Source organism: Aulonocara sp. 'chitande type north' Nkhata Bay, linkage group LG20 (assembly GCF_057382095.1).
Source record: "Aulonocara sp. 'chitande type north' Nkhata Bay isolate Kocher_YH1m ecotype deep benthic linkage group LG20, A_spYH_male_GT1.1, whole genome shotgun sequence".
NCBI lineage: Eukaryota > Metazoa > Chordata > Actinopteri > Cichliformes > Cichlidae > Aulonocara > Aulonocara sp. 'chitande type north' Nkhata Bay.
In genome coordinates, this window is record NC_141363.1 from 20,117,762 (window position 1) to 20,131,770 (window position 14,009).

Here is a 14,009-nt window from a genome sequence, read left to right on the forward strand (position 1 = left end):
GTTAAAGCACTGCACACAGAATACATGGCTGGAACGTGGATTACCGCGGGAGTGTCATTCTACTGGATTTCATCCATAACCCAGCGCGTAGCGTAAGAACGCAGACGATCACCTTGCGTGTTCCTCACGAACACTGAGGGACTTGACAGATCGTCATTATAGTGCACCTCGGAGTGAGAGCGGGCGTCTTAAATGATAAAATCCAGAATTAGATTTCTTCCTTTCTTAGAAATACAGTAAAAACATCTTCTGTTGTAAAAATCTCATCAACTTTCTAAAGTGTCACACTGATGTAGGCACAGAGAATCATCAGCCTCCATCCAGCATCCTCCCCTGTCACATCACCCTGCTCACTATCCATCCTCCTCCTCTGTGGTCTTCCTCTTTTCCATCTTCATCATCCTTTGTTCAATATCTCCACTACCCCCGAGTAGAGATGTTCAGAACATCTCAGCATGTCTTTGTTTTTATAACTGGTTATTCTAAACTGGCTGCATGTGTGGATGTGAGATTGTGTCAGCCTGCTCACCCTGTACTGATGCTCACACGAAGCCCTTTGTAATGGAGGGAAACAGGTTTATTTCCGCTGCTGGAGCCTCTAGTGGAAATTAGAGGAACTGCATCTTATTAATATTATTACAGCTTACGGAGATGATGGTGATGATGATGAGGATTATAATAATCTCTGTAATCTTATATACAGAAGAATAGACTGAACTAGGATATTTATACATATATGTCCTAACTTTATCAAAGCAGCCTTTCAAAAATGCTGATATTCAACATTTAAATTAACACTGAAACTTTTTAAAGCCTTTCTTTGTCTCACTTCCCCGTTTCTTCCTCTCATGGTCTTCGGTAAAGTCACACAGAAACTTGTGGTTTGTGATGCAACTGAAACGGCACATTGTCTGGTTCCTCTTTTATTTTTTCTTGAAAGAGGAGAAATAAATACTTCTTTTTTTACTTTTGTCTGGCAGCACGCAGTTAATCTTTGACATCCATCAGGTCACTGGCGAACCACTGAGTAACCCTCAGTGGTTCGCCAGTGACCTGATTAGGTTTTTCTTTGGCCACATCTTAAAAAAGAAGAAACTAGAAGACGATATCTTCACATTCTCATATTAAACTTTGTGGTTTTCTGTCATGAGCCTCCTGTGTGGGAATATCAAAAACAGGAAGCTGAACGTCCAGATTCAGGTTGTGGATAATAATTTATTACGGTGCCCACAGCCTGTGGGTTTTTTCCTGTTGCTGTTGCTCTCGGGTGGAGATGTGGCTGGTGTGTCCTTGCAGGTCGACCTGTAGGTGGAGTCTTTTCTCGGGTCTTCTATGCCTGCTGTGCATTGTTGAATGATTTCTTGGTATTCAAGGACCGGCTGGTTCTGCTGCTGTCTCTGTGATGGTGGTAAACACGCCTCCTTTCTAACTGCGTATTTTGTTCGTGTCTCTCTGTTCTTGTTTGCTCAGTTCGTTGGCTGAAGCCTGTCAGATATTCCCAACTTCTCTAACCTGCATCTCTACAAGGAGTTTAACTTACTGACTGTGGCTGTTTGACTCAGGTAGGTTGCAGAACTTACCTGCGACTCACCTGAAGTGCTCACTTTCCCTCTGGAATTCTGTCCGCTGTCTGCTGCTCTTCTTCTATCCTAGTCAGGAACACAACCACTAAGACCTGAATCATTTTGCAGAACCAACAAGGTCACGTCAGTCTCATCTTGGATGTGTTTAAAGTCTCCTCTTCCCCCTTCAATACCACAAATATTTTTAATTGAAGCAGCTGGTTATATTTGGATTAGGATGAGGTTATTTTTTTGTAAACTACAGACTTCCATGAAATTTATGATGTGTTCAAATAAAAAAAAAAAAACACAAGTGTGGATGCAAACTGTTTTCAGCTGAGAGAAGCAGAACATCAAATAAGCTCAGGCCAGAAGAGACTCAAACTACCAACCCAGTTCACATCTCACATCACAGGTTTCCAGTGATGACATCAGCAGGCAGAGAGGTGATGGTCAGATCCAAGGAACTTCAGCGCTGCGGGTCGAGCAGCGAAACATGGGTACATATCTGGGAACTGTTATAAAATATAATCCAAGTGCCTGTTTGCTAAGTATATTATATATTAGGTGTACTTCCATGGTACATTAGTTCCTGTATGGCACTGTCATTAAATCTGTTCTTCTTAATTATTAATAACTTTGTAAAAAACACTTAAACTAAAATATTCTGTTTGCAAACTGAATTACACTTAACTGTTCAAATCTGTTTTAAACTGTTTTAATCAACCGCTTCGCACTACAACCTGGTTTGCTTCTTATCTGTAGTTATTTTTATTTAATTGAATAACTGTACAGTACTCTGTTTATAGTAACCACTGTCCTTAATGTAAATATGTAAGAAAAATTGTGCATGTTTCTGTCCTGTGTCCTGTTTGTTGTATATGTGTCTTTCTGGCTGCTGTTACAACCAAATTTCCCCTTGTGGGACAATTAAAGGATTATTCTATTCTATTCTATTCTATTCTATTCTATTCAAAGTGCTGTAAAAACATAAACCTGCATACGATTTTGACTTCCTCGTATTGCAACGGGAACTTCTGCACCTGTGCAGTTTCTTCTTCATGTTTTGTTTTTGAAAATATTCTTAAGGGACTCAGATTAGAGCAGAAACAACTCAAACAAGCATCATCAGGCAGACAGTGGATAAATAAAAATGGAGTGCGACCAAATGCAAATAAAAATGCTGCAAAGGTTACTCATGATACAAATGAAAAGGTTAAAACAACCTCACAAAGACTGTTTAGCCTCCAAACTACAAAAGATATCATTGTTTAGAAATTGTTTAATCATTTAAACCCCAAAAACACGTCTTAAACAACAATAGAGACACGAGGTCGAAGAAGATACAGTTCATGCATGTTATCATAACCCTAACCCTTAAACACAAATTAACTCAGAGCGGCAGACTGATGCAGCAAAACGATGAAGTATGATGTACAGCGTGTACTCTATAGCACCCAGCAGTCTCAGGTTATGATGCACATGATGGTCAGTTGTCTTGTGGCAACTGACGAACTGAAACAAAGGAGCGTGCTGTGTGTGCAACAGCATGACAAACATTACCTGTCCTGTCCCAGGAGCTAAAGCTAGGCTATAGTAGAGTACAACGGATCACCTCCGGAGTGGCTCGCGTTAACCCGAGGCTCGGAGTAGATAACGTCACTGGTGTTACTGCGGGACGTGCTGTTGGCAGAGTCACTGCTCTTCTTGGAAAAAGTCACCACGGAGTAGGTGAGTTTGCTCGAGTCGTCTCCAGTCTGAAAAAAATAAAACATAAAATTGTTTATTACAGGTAATGTTTTAAATTGATCTGAGACCATTTTCACAAAGTAGTCCAAGACTTTGTGTTCACTGGAAGCAGGCGCCACAAATATCAGAATATCAGCTCCTCTGTGTGCTGTGTTGTTAGAGGTCACAGGATCGGACCTTTGATCCAAGACCTGGTTACAGCATCCAGCATCCCCCCATCAGGTTATTGATCTGAAATAACGATCTGGATTCTTTAAACTTACTTTGTGCTTTTCAACGTGACACTGATGATATCGTCTTCATATTTATCACAAATGTGAATCTTTTCTCAGATACAACTGTTTGTTCCGTGAATACAGAAAGTGTTTTCTTACTTTGTGCTGAGAAGTGGCTGCTGTGACCAAGCTGTGGTCATCATTGGTTGGTTTGGTGTATTTGGCATGAGAGTCAGGAGGAGATCTGCTGTGTCTGCCCTCTGCTCGGATATTCTCATACACTGTGTTGGTCTACAGGAGAAGAAGAGGAAATCTAATATCAGCTGGTTTCACAAACATCGGTGCTGAGTCTACAAGTCCTTCAGCCTCACCTCTGTGACAGCAGCGTGTTCAGTTCCCACAGGAGGATCTGAAAAACACATCAGTACAGTGTTTATACTGCAGTTAGGTACTCAGTCCGTCACACAGAGAGACAGAAAACCACTCATGCCCACATTCATGCTCACACGAATGATCAGAGACTGTAATTCAACCGAATATTCAAACTCCATCCATCAGTTTGTCCAATTCAGGTTTGCAGAGGGCCCAGAGTGTATCCCTGCTACCACAGGGTGGAGGCGTGGTGCACCTTGCACAGGTCGTCAGCCTGTTGGAGGGATAACTTGCAAACTCTGCACAGGAAGGCCAGATGGAGGATTCGAACACAGCTTACAACATGCAAAGAGATGTCTGACAAAATGTTCACTTTTCTGTGAAAACAGGAAGTTTGATGAGTGTGCCTGTCAGTGCTTCCTGCTGTCTCACCCTTTGGTTTAGAGGATCTGTTCTTGCAGAATATCAGCACTGACACTGATAACAGGATGATGATGAGAGCCAGAGTCAGACCCACAAACGGCACCACATCTGCAGCAGTTTGATGAGAACAACACGTTATTTTAGACAAACACCTCCTGATGAGTGTGAGCACCAGCCCTTCACGTGGGCTGTAAAGGTAGCTGAGTGCACATGTACAGTATAGTTATATGCAAGTTTCTTCCATGGAGAATTTGGTCAGACTCTCATGCTGTATGAGCATAAAACCATGTCTACATGACATACTCACTTCTGATTGGTTCCTAGTGGCAGATAACAGCAAAATTATACAAATGATCACTTAAAGTATGGACTTCTATAAAATCTTCCGTCTCTCAAACCCAGTGGATGGACGCACCTGTAGATGCTGTCCTCTCAGACTGCTCAGTGGTTCCAGTGAAAGTTGATGGAGGCGCAGAGGCTGATGGGAGGACTGGTTAAAAAAAATCACATAATGTCTTTAAGGTGGAGATATTGTGGCATGATTTACTTTCTGTACACACTGCAGTGGTATTTTTCAACTAAAGCATATAAATTTGTACTTAAAGACAGGAAACATCAGAAAGCTTTAAGTGAGACTTCCGTCTCTCAAACCCAGCGGATGGACGCACCTGTAGATGCTGTCCTCTCAGACTGCTCAGTGGTTCCAGTGAAAGTTGTGGAGGCTGATGGGAGGACTGCTAAAGAAGTTCAGCCATATGTTTTTTTTCAGGTGTTTGAGGTGAACAACAGAAAACAACACATAACAACAATTTGACACATAAACATCATGAAAAGACAAAAGGAAACCAAACGTTAGCAGCTGTCAGAGACAAATACAAATTTCCTTTAATTCTCCAGATTCATGAATGAATTTGTATAGAAACTCACCTTCTGTGACAGTAATCTCAAACTCTCTGTATGGATCAGTACTAAAGGATGTGTCCAGGTAACATCTGTACCGTCCTGAGTCAGACTCCCTCAGCTGTTTAATGGTCACATACAGAATACCACTTGTACCAGATTCTTCTTCATATTCAGCACTGTATCTGTCTCTCTGAGCTCTGGCACCCCGAGTCTCAATTAAAATCCCATCTCTTTCACATTCTCCCCTGCAGAAGTACTTCCTCCTTGTAGAGTGTTCAAAGGAACATCCGACTGTGAGAGAGCTTCCAGTTTCTTTATCGAAGTGTTTCAGCTGAGCAGGATTGTTTCCATCCAGCAGCGCTGTTAAAGAGACAAACGATCTATAGTTACTATCTGTGCTGAAGATGATGCAGTCTGATCAGAGTAACTCCAGTTTGACCCACAGTTACACTGGGAGCTGCGCAGTTCAACCAGTCTGTGACTGGAACAGTCAACGACCTCCATCCTAAACATCAGTATGTGAGTGTGAGTACTTCTGGAGGTCTGATTAACCAGAGCTGAGGAAATGAGAGCTGCGAGTGTTTCTGAGCGTGCCGTGTGGTGAGCTAGAATATTAGCTACAGCAGACTGTGCCTCAGCATCACAGATGGTTCATGACACAGCGATTTATTTGTGCTGCTGTGAAAACTCATTGACATCCTGCTCTTATATGATTTAGTGTTTGAGCTTGGTAAGAAGATTCTTCTGTTTCTATAACAGGAGGGGCACTTTTGTAAATGGACAGGCTCTTATGTGGCACTTTTTTACTTTATACAACTTTTCACATTCACACCAGCTCTTTTTTCTATGATGCTTTCTATCCAACATTCACACACGTTCATACTCTGATGGAGCATCTTGTGGTTAGTGCCTTGCCAAAAGGTATGTGATATGCAGACTGGCATAATTGCACCACCAACCTTCTGATTATTAGATGATCTGTTCCTGAGCCACAGCCACCCCATCATGAACCATAGAGGAGTTAACATCCAGCAGGGTTTCATTAACATTTCAAACATAAACATTTTCTTTAGCTGAATTTTTCATGCGCTTCAGTTTTTGTTTTAATTACATTTATTTTACAACAAAGTCGGTGAATTAAATCGAGTTTTTATAAAAGCAAAAATGTAACCTCCAACTGAATAATTCTTTCTCTAAAGGTTTGTCTAACAGGCACCTCTGCCTCCCATTTTACTTTTAAATACTCAAAGAACCACAAGTGAGCCCTCAGTGCTCTAATGACCAAGCTCTGCAGCAGACCACAAGGTAAGGTAGCAGAGGAGGACACAAAATGAGCAACCGCAACCAAAAACCTCCTGTGACAGATACAGGAAGATAACCAGTCAAGAGCTGACCCAGAAATGCCCATGCATGCTCTACGTCTCTCAGTCAGTATTATATGATCAGCTGTGCCTGAGGCAGCACACAGATCCAAAAGTACTTAAATAGTAACTTATATAACTCATATATATGTTAAAATATCATTTGAAACTCTAAGGAGAGCTGTTTCAGTGGAGTGCATCTGGTGAATTCAGGAATGGAATTTATTTAAAATGTTGGGAGTAAAACTTCTGTAAGCTGGTTGGTCTGGTCACCACTCCTCTATCTATCTATCTATCTATCTATCTATCTATCTATCTATCTATCTATCTATCTATCTATCTATCTATCTATCTATCTATCTATCTATCTATCTATCTGTCTGTCTGTCTGTCTGTCTGTCTGTCTGTCTGTCTGTCTGTCTATCTATCTACCAGAGGCCTGGGAGCTTGAGGGTCCTGCAGTATCTTAGCTGTTCCCAGGACTGCGCTCTTCTGGACAGAGATCTCCGATGTTATTCCCGGGATCTGCTAGAGCCACTCGCCTAGCTTGGGAGTCACCGCACCTAGTGCTCCGATTACCACGGGGACCACCGTTAGCTTCACCCTCCACATCCTCTCGTTATATAGGATCATGGCCAAGCTTGAAACCTGGATCCCCCGTAGCCGGTTACCAAGATTACGTGAAGTACCCTCAGAAGGTCTGCTAGATGATGTTAATGCAGCACTACGGACAATAACTACAACCACGATTACCGAAACTAACAAGCTGATCTACAATACGGCAGCAGTGATCAGTGAGATGCTTGGCTACAAGTTGAACAGCCACAAGGGGCAGTACCCTCCATGGAGAAGGAGGCTAGAGGGCAAGATCAAAGTAGCACGGAGGGAGGTTAGCCAACTAACGGAGTTGCAGAAAGGTGCGACAAAGAAGGTGCATAAGGAGGTACACCAGAGAGATAGAAGGCAGGAGAATAAACCAGCGGTTCTCCACAGAACCAGCAAAGGTGTACTCTCAGTGGCAAGGGAACAATAAGAGAACAGCACCACCAAGGCTGGAGACGGAGCAATACTGGAAGAGCATATGGGAGAAGGACGCAACCCATAACGGCAATGCTCAGTGGCTAGAGGATCTGAGGGCTGACCACAGCGACCTCCCTGAACAGGGTCCAGTAACCATCACAGTGGCAGATATCCAAGAAAGGGTCTCCAGTATGAAGAGTTGGACAGCACCAGGGCCCGACATGGTTCACGCCTACTGGCTGAAGAAGCTGACTGCACTCCACGAGTGCCTGGCAGCACAAATGAACCAGCTGCTAGTTAACGAGAGACACCCGGAATGGCTAACCGAAGGTCGGACGGTCCTGATCCCCAAGGACCCCAAGAAGGGACCGGTCCCCTCCAACTACCGACCAATAACCTGCCTCAGTACTACATGGAAGCTCCTGTCAGGCATCATATCGGCTAAGATGAACAGGCACATGGGTCAATACATGAGCGGGACACAGAAAGGAATTGGCAAGAATACCAGAGGCGCAAAACACCAGCTACTGGTAGACAGAACAATCAGCCGAGACTGCAAGACCAGACTGACCAACCTGTGCACTGCCTGGATTGATTACAAGAAGGCCTATGACTCAATGCCCCACAGCTGGATACTGGAATGCCTAGAATTGTACAAGATCAATGGGACCCTAAGAGCCTTCATCAGGAACTCAATGGGGATGTGGCGTACAACACTAGAGGCCAACTCCAAGCCCATAGCACAAGTCACCATCAAGTGCGGGATCTACCAAGGAGATGCTCTGTCCCCACTGCTGTTCTGCATAGGCCTGAACCCCCTCAGTGAGATCATTAACAAGACTGGCTACGGATACCGACTACGGAACGGAGCAGTTGTCAGCCACCTCCTGTACATGGATGACATCAAGCTGTATGCCAAGAGTGAACGAGACATCGATTCACTGATCCACACTACCAGGCTATACAGCAATGACATTGGAATGTCGTTCGGACTGGAGAAGTGTAGTCGGATGGTATCAAAGAGAGGGAAGGTAGTCAGAACTGAGGGGATTGAACTACCAGAAGGCAACATTGCAGACATAGAGGACAGTTACAAGTACTTGGGGATCCCGCAGGCGAAAGGGAACCATGAAGAAAAGCTGCAACCACCAAGTACCTGCAGAGGGTCAGGCAAGTCCTGAGGAGTCAGCTGAATGGTAAGAACAAGATCCGGGCCATCAACACGTACGCCCTGCCCGTGATCAGGTACCCTGCTGGGGTAATAGGCTGGCCAAAGGAGGAGATAGAAGCCACTGACATAAAGACAAGAAAGCTCCTTACCATGCATGGAGGGTTTCACCCCAAGTCCAGCACCCTGAGGCTGTACGCTAAGCGGAAGGAAGGGGGCCGGGGACTGGTGAGTGTCAGCACCACAGTCCAGGATGAGACAACAAACATCCAAGAATACATTGGGAAGATGGCCCCAACTTCGGTCAAATTACTCAAAAACCTTTTGTGTGTTCTGTGTGTTAGATCCTCATTTCTCACACTCCACATCATCCCAGGAACCGCTCTCTGACTTTGCTCTGTAGTGAACGCTGATGTTGCGCTGTGTGTGGGTCAGTGAACGTGTGGACACTCTGAATGTACCCGTGTCTAAATGTAGCTGTGTGTTTCAGCTGTGTGTTAAATGTTCCTGTGGTATTTTGTATGTTAGTTTTCCTTTGTGCCTGAAATCGTCTCCTGTCTTATTTTGTTTGCCTTATCAGATACTTCCTATATTGAGATTTGCAGTTCTGCAGTTTCTAGATTTTGGAAGAAAAAAAAGAGTATGTGGGACCTAATAATATTTCATTAAGTCAATAAATAATTCATATACCAAAAAAATCTGCTCAAAAGGCAGAAATACTGAAAATTTTATTCAAAACTCCAAAAAAAAGTTGAAACTCACCTTCAGCAACAACAATTCCAAAATGTATGAACTGGTATGAAGATGGATCTCGTCCCAGACCACAGGTGTACCGTCCAGAGTCAGACTTGATGAGCTTTCTGATGCTTACAGACAAAATATATTTATGTTCATATCTATATTCAGTGCTGTATCTGCCATGTTGATTACTGTTTAGCTGTGTTTTAATTAAAATATTTCCTTCTTCACATTTTTCTTTGCAGAAGATCTTCCACTTCTTAGAAGAAGAAAAGTAGCACTCAATCGTGATGCTTTGTCCAGCGAGTCTATAAAAATGCATCTGTGCACTGGTGACCTTTGTGTGTCCGTCCTGCAGAGCTGCTGGAAACATGAACCATTAATACTGATTATTTGTACTAAGCTGCATTTTAACATTTACACACAGACACAGAGTCACACTGAGACTTTAGTGTCAGTAATGGCACTCCTTTCCAATAAATCGCTTTTTATTTTACTCATAATCAAATATAATTTTTTTGTTGTTGCAGGTCATTCTCAGTGATGACTTGTTATGTTGTCATGCATGCTGTGGGTTCTCAGGACAGATTTCTGGTGCTGTAGTGCAGCAGCTCCACTAAGAGGAGGTGGGCCTGCTCCTGCTTCTGTGGCAAAAACAGTATCAAAAAACTGGTCAGTGGCATCTGATTAGATTAGTAGCAGCGCACAAACTGACTTAGCCTGTCTATGGGAATTTCCATTGTATGTTAGCATTAAGCTAGTGGGATTAATGCTAACAGTTTTTGACTCTTTTGTCTTGGTTACATGGCTAACCATGTATGGCTTTGTGTCTTATTAATAAAAATATGAAGTGAGTTCTGAATATAACTGGAAGCCGTTCAGGGAAAGCAGGAATAGAGGTGATGTGTGTTGAGCTGCCGCTGCAGTCTCGACTAACTGAAGACGAGCTGTGGAGAGATGTGAGTCAGTGAGTTTCAAAAATCAAGGCAGGAGAGAATAAAGTGTGAAAAATTCCAAATGAAAGAGGTTCGATTTTCTTAAAACTCCTAAATGATGTTCAAATATCAAATATTGGTCAAAAATCTGAAGTTCTTAGCAGATAAATGAATATAATAGTTGATATAATTGATATAATATTATATATATATATATCATGCACTGATGCAGGAGAGGCTGTCTTCAGAAGTTTCTCCTTTCATCATTCTGTAAGTACGATGAAAACCTTCTGAGAGCCGTGTCAGAGATACCAGCCCAATTCCATAATTTGTCAAAAAGAAACTTATGATCAAAGGGGTCAAAGGTCGCAGATTTGTCACGCCTGCTTGCCATTCAACGCACTTTGTTGAAAGGTGCTCTGGAATGCCTGGAAATGTACCAGAGCAGATCCCTGATGTTTTTCCGACCCATCTGTCACTCCTGTCGTATACCTCACCACCGTCTCTCTGTCCTCATACATGTCCTGCACCAGCCTCACATACTTCCTCATGCAGCACCACAGCTCCTCTCTCAGCAGCCAATCATCTGCTTTCTCTGATCCATAAAGACTCAGTGAAGCTTCTTCTGACCTTCTCTGAACTTCTCCATCAACACTCAAAGCAAGCATCACATCTGTGGAGCTCTTTCTCAGCATGAAGCCACACAGCTGTCACTGATCATCACCTCTCTGCTTAACCCAGCTTCATGATCACAAATATTAAGAGCTGAGGATGCAGGGTGACGTTTCTATTTCACTATTTACTTTTTATTTATTTCTTTTCCAGATCTACATTGAGTTCTGTTACGGCTCTTTCATTCAACTCTTCAAACTGCACAGAGATAAAAACATTTTACTGTCCTTTAATCTACTAGAATTTGCACACACTTTTTAACTTCTGCAATTTTTCTTTATTTTCTGCTCCAAGAGGCTGAACAGGAAGAGGTTTGCACCATTGTGCTGTATCACATCCACATTTTACTGACTGTCCAGTTTATTCTGAGGAAGTAACAAACACTTGTAATGAGCTGTGTTTGAAACGATGGTTTCACATGTTATCAAGTCCTGAAGTGAGCAGCAACATGTCCATGAATGTCTCACTGTGATGGTTTCTTCTGTCCATACTGGCCACAAACACATCCATGAAATCATGAATAAAAGCAGTTTGAATGGAAGAAGCGTCCATGAAAGTGACTCATAGCTGACTCTGATCATCATGTTTAACAACAGAAACATGTTGAAGAAGGAGAGTGACAGAAAGAACAAGTGAATGTACTCACAAAGGAAGAAGAAGCAGATCAGAGTGTGACGGACTTTCATGATGAGGCTCTGATGGTTCACTGCTGCCTCTCTTCTTCTTCACTGGAAACCAGGAACTTGTGACGCCTCACTTCTCTGACTGAAGGAGTCCCTCCTCCAAACACCACAGCACCTCTACACTCCTCATTTGTCTGAAACAGTTGCAACAGCTCAACTTCCTGTTAAAACAAATTTGAGTGAGGTGCAACATTATGTTCACCTGACATGTATCCATCCCCACTCTCATAGTTTCAGCATCTACTGGGCCATAATGGTTCTGTTTCAACTGGGATTAACTCCGTCCCCCTTTTTTGGTGCCTCATCATCTCCTTCTGTTATGATAATAAAATAATGCAGTCACCATGTGCCGAGAAACTACCTAAAACCAAAGTTTTAAGGTGATTATTACATATTTAATAAATAACAGATTGCAGAAAAACTAAACATTAATGAACCATTTCATGGCATAAGAGGTAAAAAGTCACCAAATGCTGCTACAGGATTTTCAAACTGTGGGAACAAAATGGAAATGACACAAAAATGCACTAAAATGCAGGATTAGTTTTCATGTTTTTCCTGTGTGATGGAAAAAGTAACAATGCCAGTAATATTATGGATACACTAATAATACACACCATGCATTATAGAGAGAGAGTGAAAGAAAATAGATGACAACCAAACATCAGTGTTGCGTTTGCTGTTTTACTTAAAGCTTGAACACGTAGAGACGACGGGCCAATCAGACGCGTTGGAGAGACATTTTGTGGCAGTGACGACGAGGCTGAAGTAAAATCATCAGGACAGAACTGGAACAGTGTTTCTGACCCACTGCAGAGATGTCTGTACTGTATAAGAAGGGCAGTAGGAATGATTCTTTTATGTACAGTACTTTATTCCAAATGTCAACATGCATTGTGTCAACTTCTGGGGGTTTTGTGAGCCACGGCGCCCCCTCCTGGCATTGAGAAAATGCACTCAGTTACAGTTGGGCATGACAGAGCACGTGGTGTGACGAGCTTGTTCTGCTTGGATTATGGACGTTGTTGCCTCACTTTCACGACGGAAACGGTTTCCAAGCACAGAATAGGAATAATGACCTGAAATCGTTTATTAGGAATCATGATGGACAAAGGACGGCGCCCTGTAACCATGGTTACAGTTACTTACTCTCATGTCCGTGCACGTGCACAGAGAGCGTGTTTATACCTGACATCAAACCCAAAGCATGCATGACTTTAAGTGTACGGCCTGTAGAAACACACACGGTCTGAGTCACTTTGTCATAACAATGAATTTGTTTTTAGCTCCGTGAGAAAGTGTGTGATTATGTGCCTCAGTGTGTCAGAGGGCGATACACATTTTGGAAGCACGGAGAGCCGCTGATCCACCAAATCTGAGAGTGAGCATCAGCTCCTCCTCTTCCTCACCTGCTCCTCCTCTTTTCCTCATTTCCAGAACAGCTGGCTCTGCAAACAGCTGCTGGAGTCCGGTGAGTTGTTGAATGAGCTTTTCTGACCAATCACCAGTGTTTGATTTATTTAACTAGAAACTGTAATAAAACTGTAATAAAACATTATACGGTATTAGTTTTAAACACTGCAATGCAGAAGCAAAATAAGGAACTTACTAAAGCAGGCCTGGGTTTATTTTCCTTTTTTATTCTTTGTTCTTTCTCTTTTTTCTTGAAATTACCTGTTCTTAGTTTAAATATTTGATATATTTTCTGTGCTCTATTGTGAATGAAATATTTGCAGATTGTTAAATTCATTTTTGGTTCAATTTTTACACAACTTTGAACCTTTCTTGGAACTGGGGTTGCAAACTGCCCTAAAATTAATGAGTATGAATTAATTTAAACAGCGAGAAACTAATAAAATGAAATGAAAATGATCAATAGCTGAATCAAAGCAGATTCATCCAGCTTCCAGCTCTCAAAGCCTCTCACAGTTACCTTACATTAGCAAACTGACAGAACAACCCCTGAAATACCTGTGAAGCCTCTGTTACCAACAGGATGAAGGTCTTTGCTGAGATGCTCATACAGCGCTCTGCTGTCCTTATCTGTCCTACTGTCCTTCTCTACTAATCAGACTGAAAACATGACAGTGGTGGCATTAATCATCACGTATGTAAATGTTTCCCAGGGTAATTTCAGTCAACAGCACAGGTCATACTGAGGCATGAAGAACAGATCTTATGCAAACTTACTGACTTCCTGTGTTTGCT

The 14,009-nt window shown here is 42.4% G+C and overlaps 1 protein-coding gene across 3 annotated transcripts; it reads right to left on the reverse strand.

Moving 5' to 3' along the window:
* Positions 1-2,697: 2,697 nt before the first annotated feature.
* LOC147305489 (uncharacterized) lies at positions 2,698-11,819 on the reverse strand. 3 transcript variants are annotated; one of them, XM_086278242.1, is made up of 9 exons: positions 11,765-11,819; positions 9,536-9,871; positions 5,249-5,584; positions 4,990-5,058; positions 4,737-4,811; positions 4,331-4,429; positions 3,898-3,935; positions 3,686-3,817; positions 2,698-3,319 (listed from the first exon to the last, which is right to left on the reverse strand). In XM_086278242.1, the coding sequence occupies exons 1-9, from the start codon at positions 11,802-11,804 to the stop codon at positions 3,149-3,151; spliced, it is 1,296 nt and encodes a 431-aa protein (XP_086134368.1). In that variant the 5' UTR covers positions 11,805-11,819; the 3' UTR covers positions 2,698-3,148. The 3 variants fall into 3 exon arrangements, with proteins under 3 accessions (XP_086134368.1, XP_086134369.1, XP_086134367.1); XM_086278243.1 differs by having other exon boundaries at positions 4,990-5,055; positions 9,536-9,874; positions 11,765-11,812; XM_086278241.1 differs by having other exon boundaries at positions 9,536-9,874; positions 11,765-11,812.
* Positions 11,820-14,009: the final 2,190 nt, after the last annotated feature.

What these genes read in the sequence shown, in the direction of transcription:
- LOC147305489 (XM_086278241.1), bottom strand. Translation starts at nt 11,804, where the DNA reads ATGAAAGTCCGTCACACTCTGATCTGCTTCTTCTTCCTTT. An exon ending in GATCTGCTTCTTCTTCCTTT is followed by an intron (nt 9,875 to 11,764) that starts GTGAGTACATTC and finishes TCATGTTTCCAG; the next exon opens with CAGCTCTGCAGGACGGACAC. An exon ending in TGAGAGGACAGCATCTACAG is followed by an intron (nt 4,812 to 4,989) that starts GTGCGTCCATCC and finishes TTTTTTAACCAG; the next exon opens with TCCTCCCATCAGCCTCTGCG.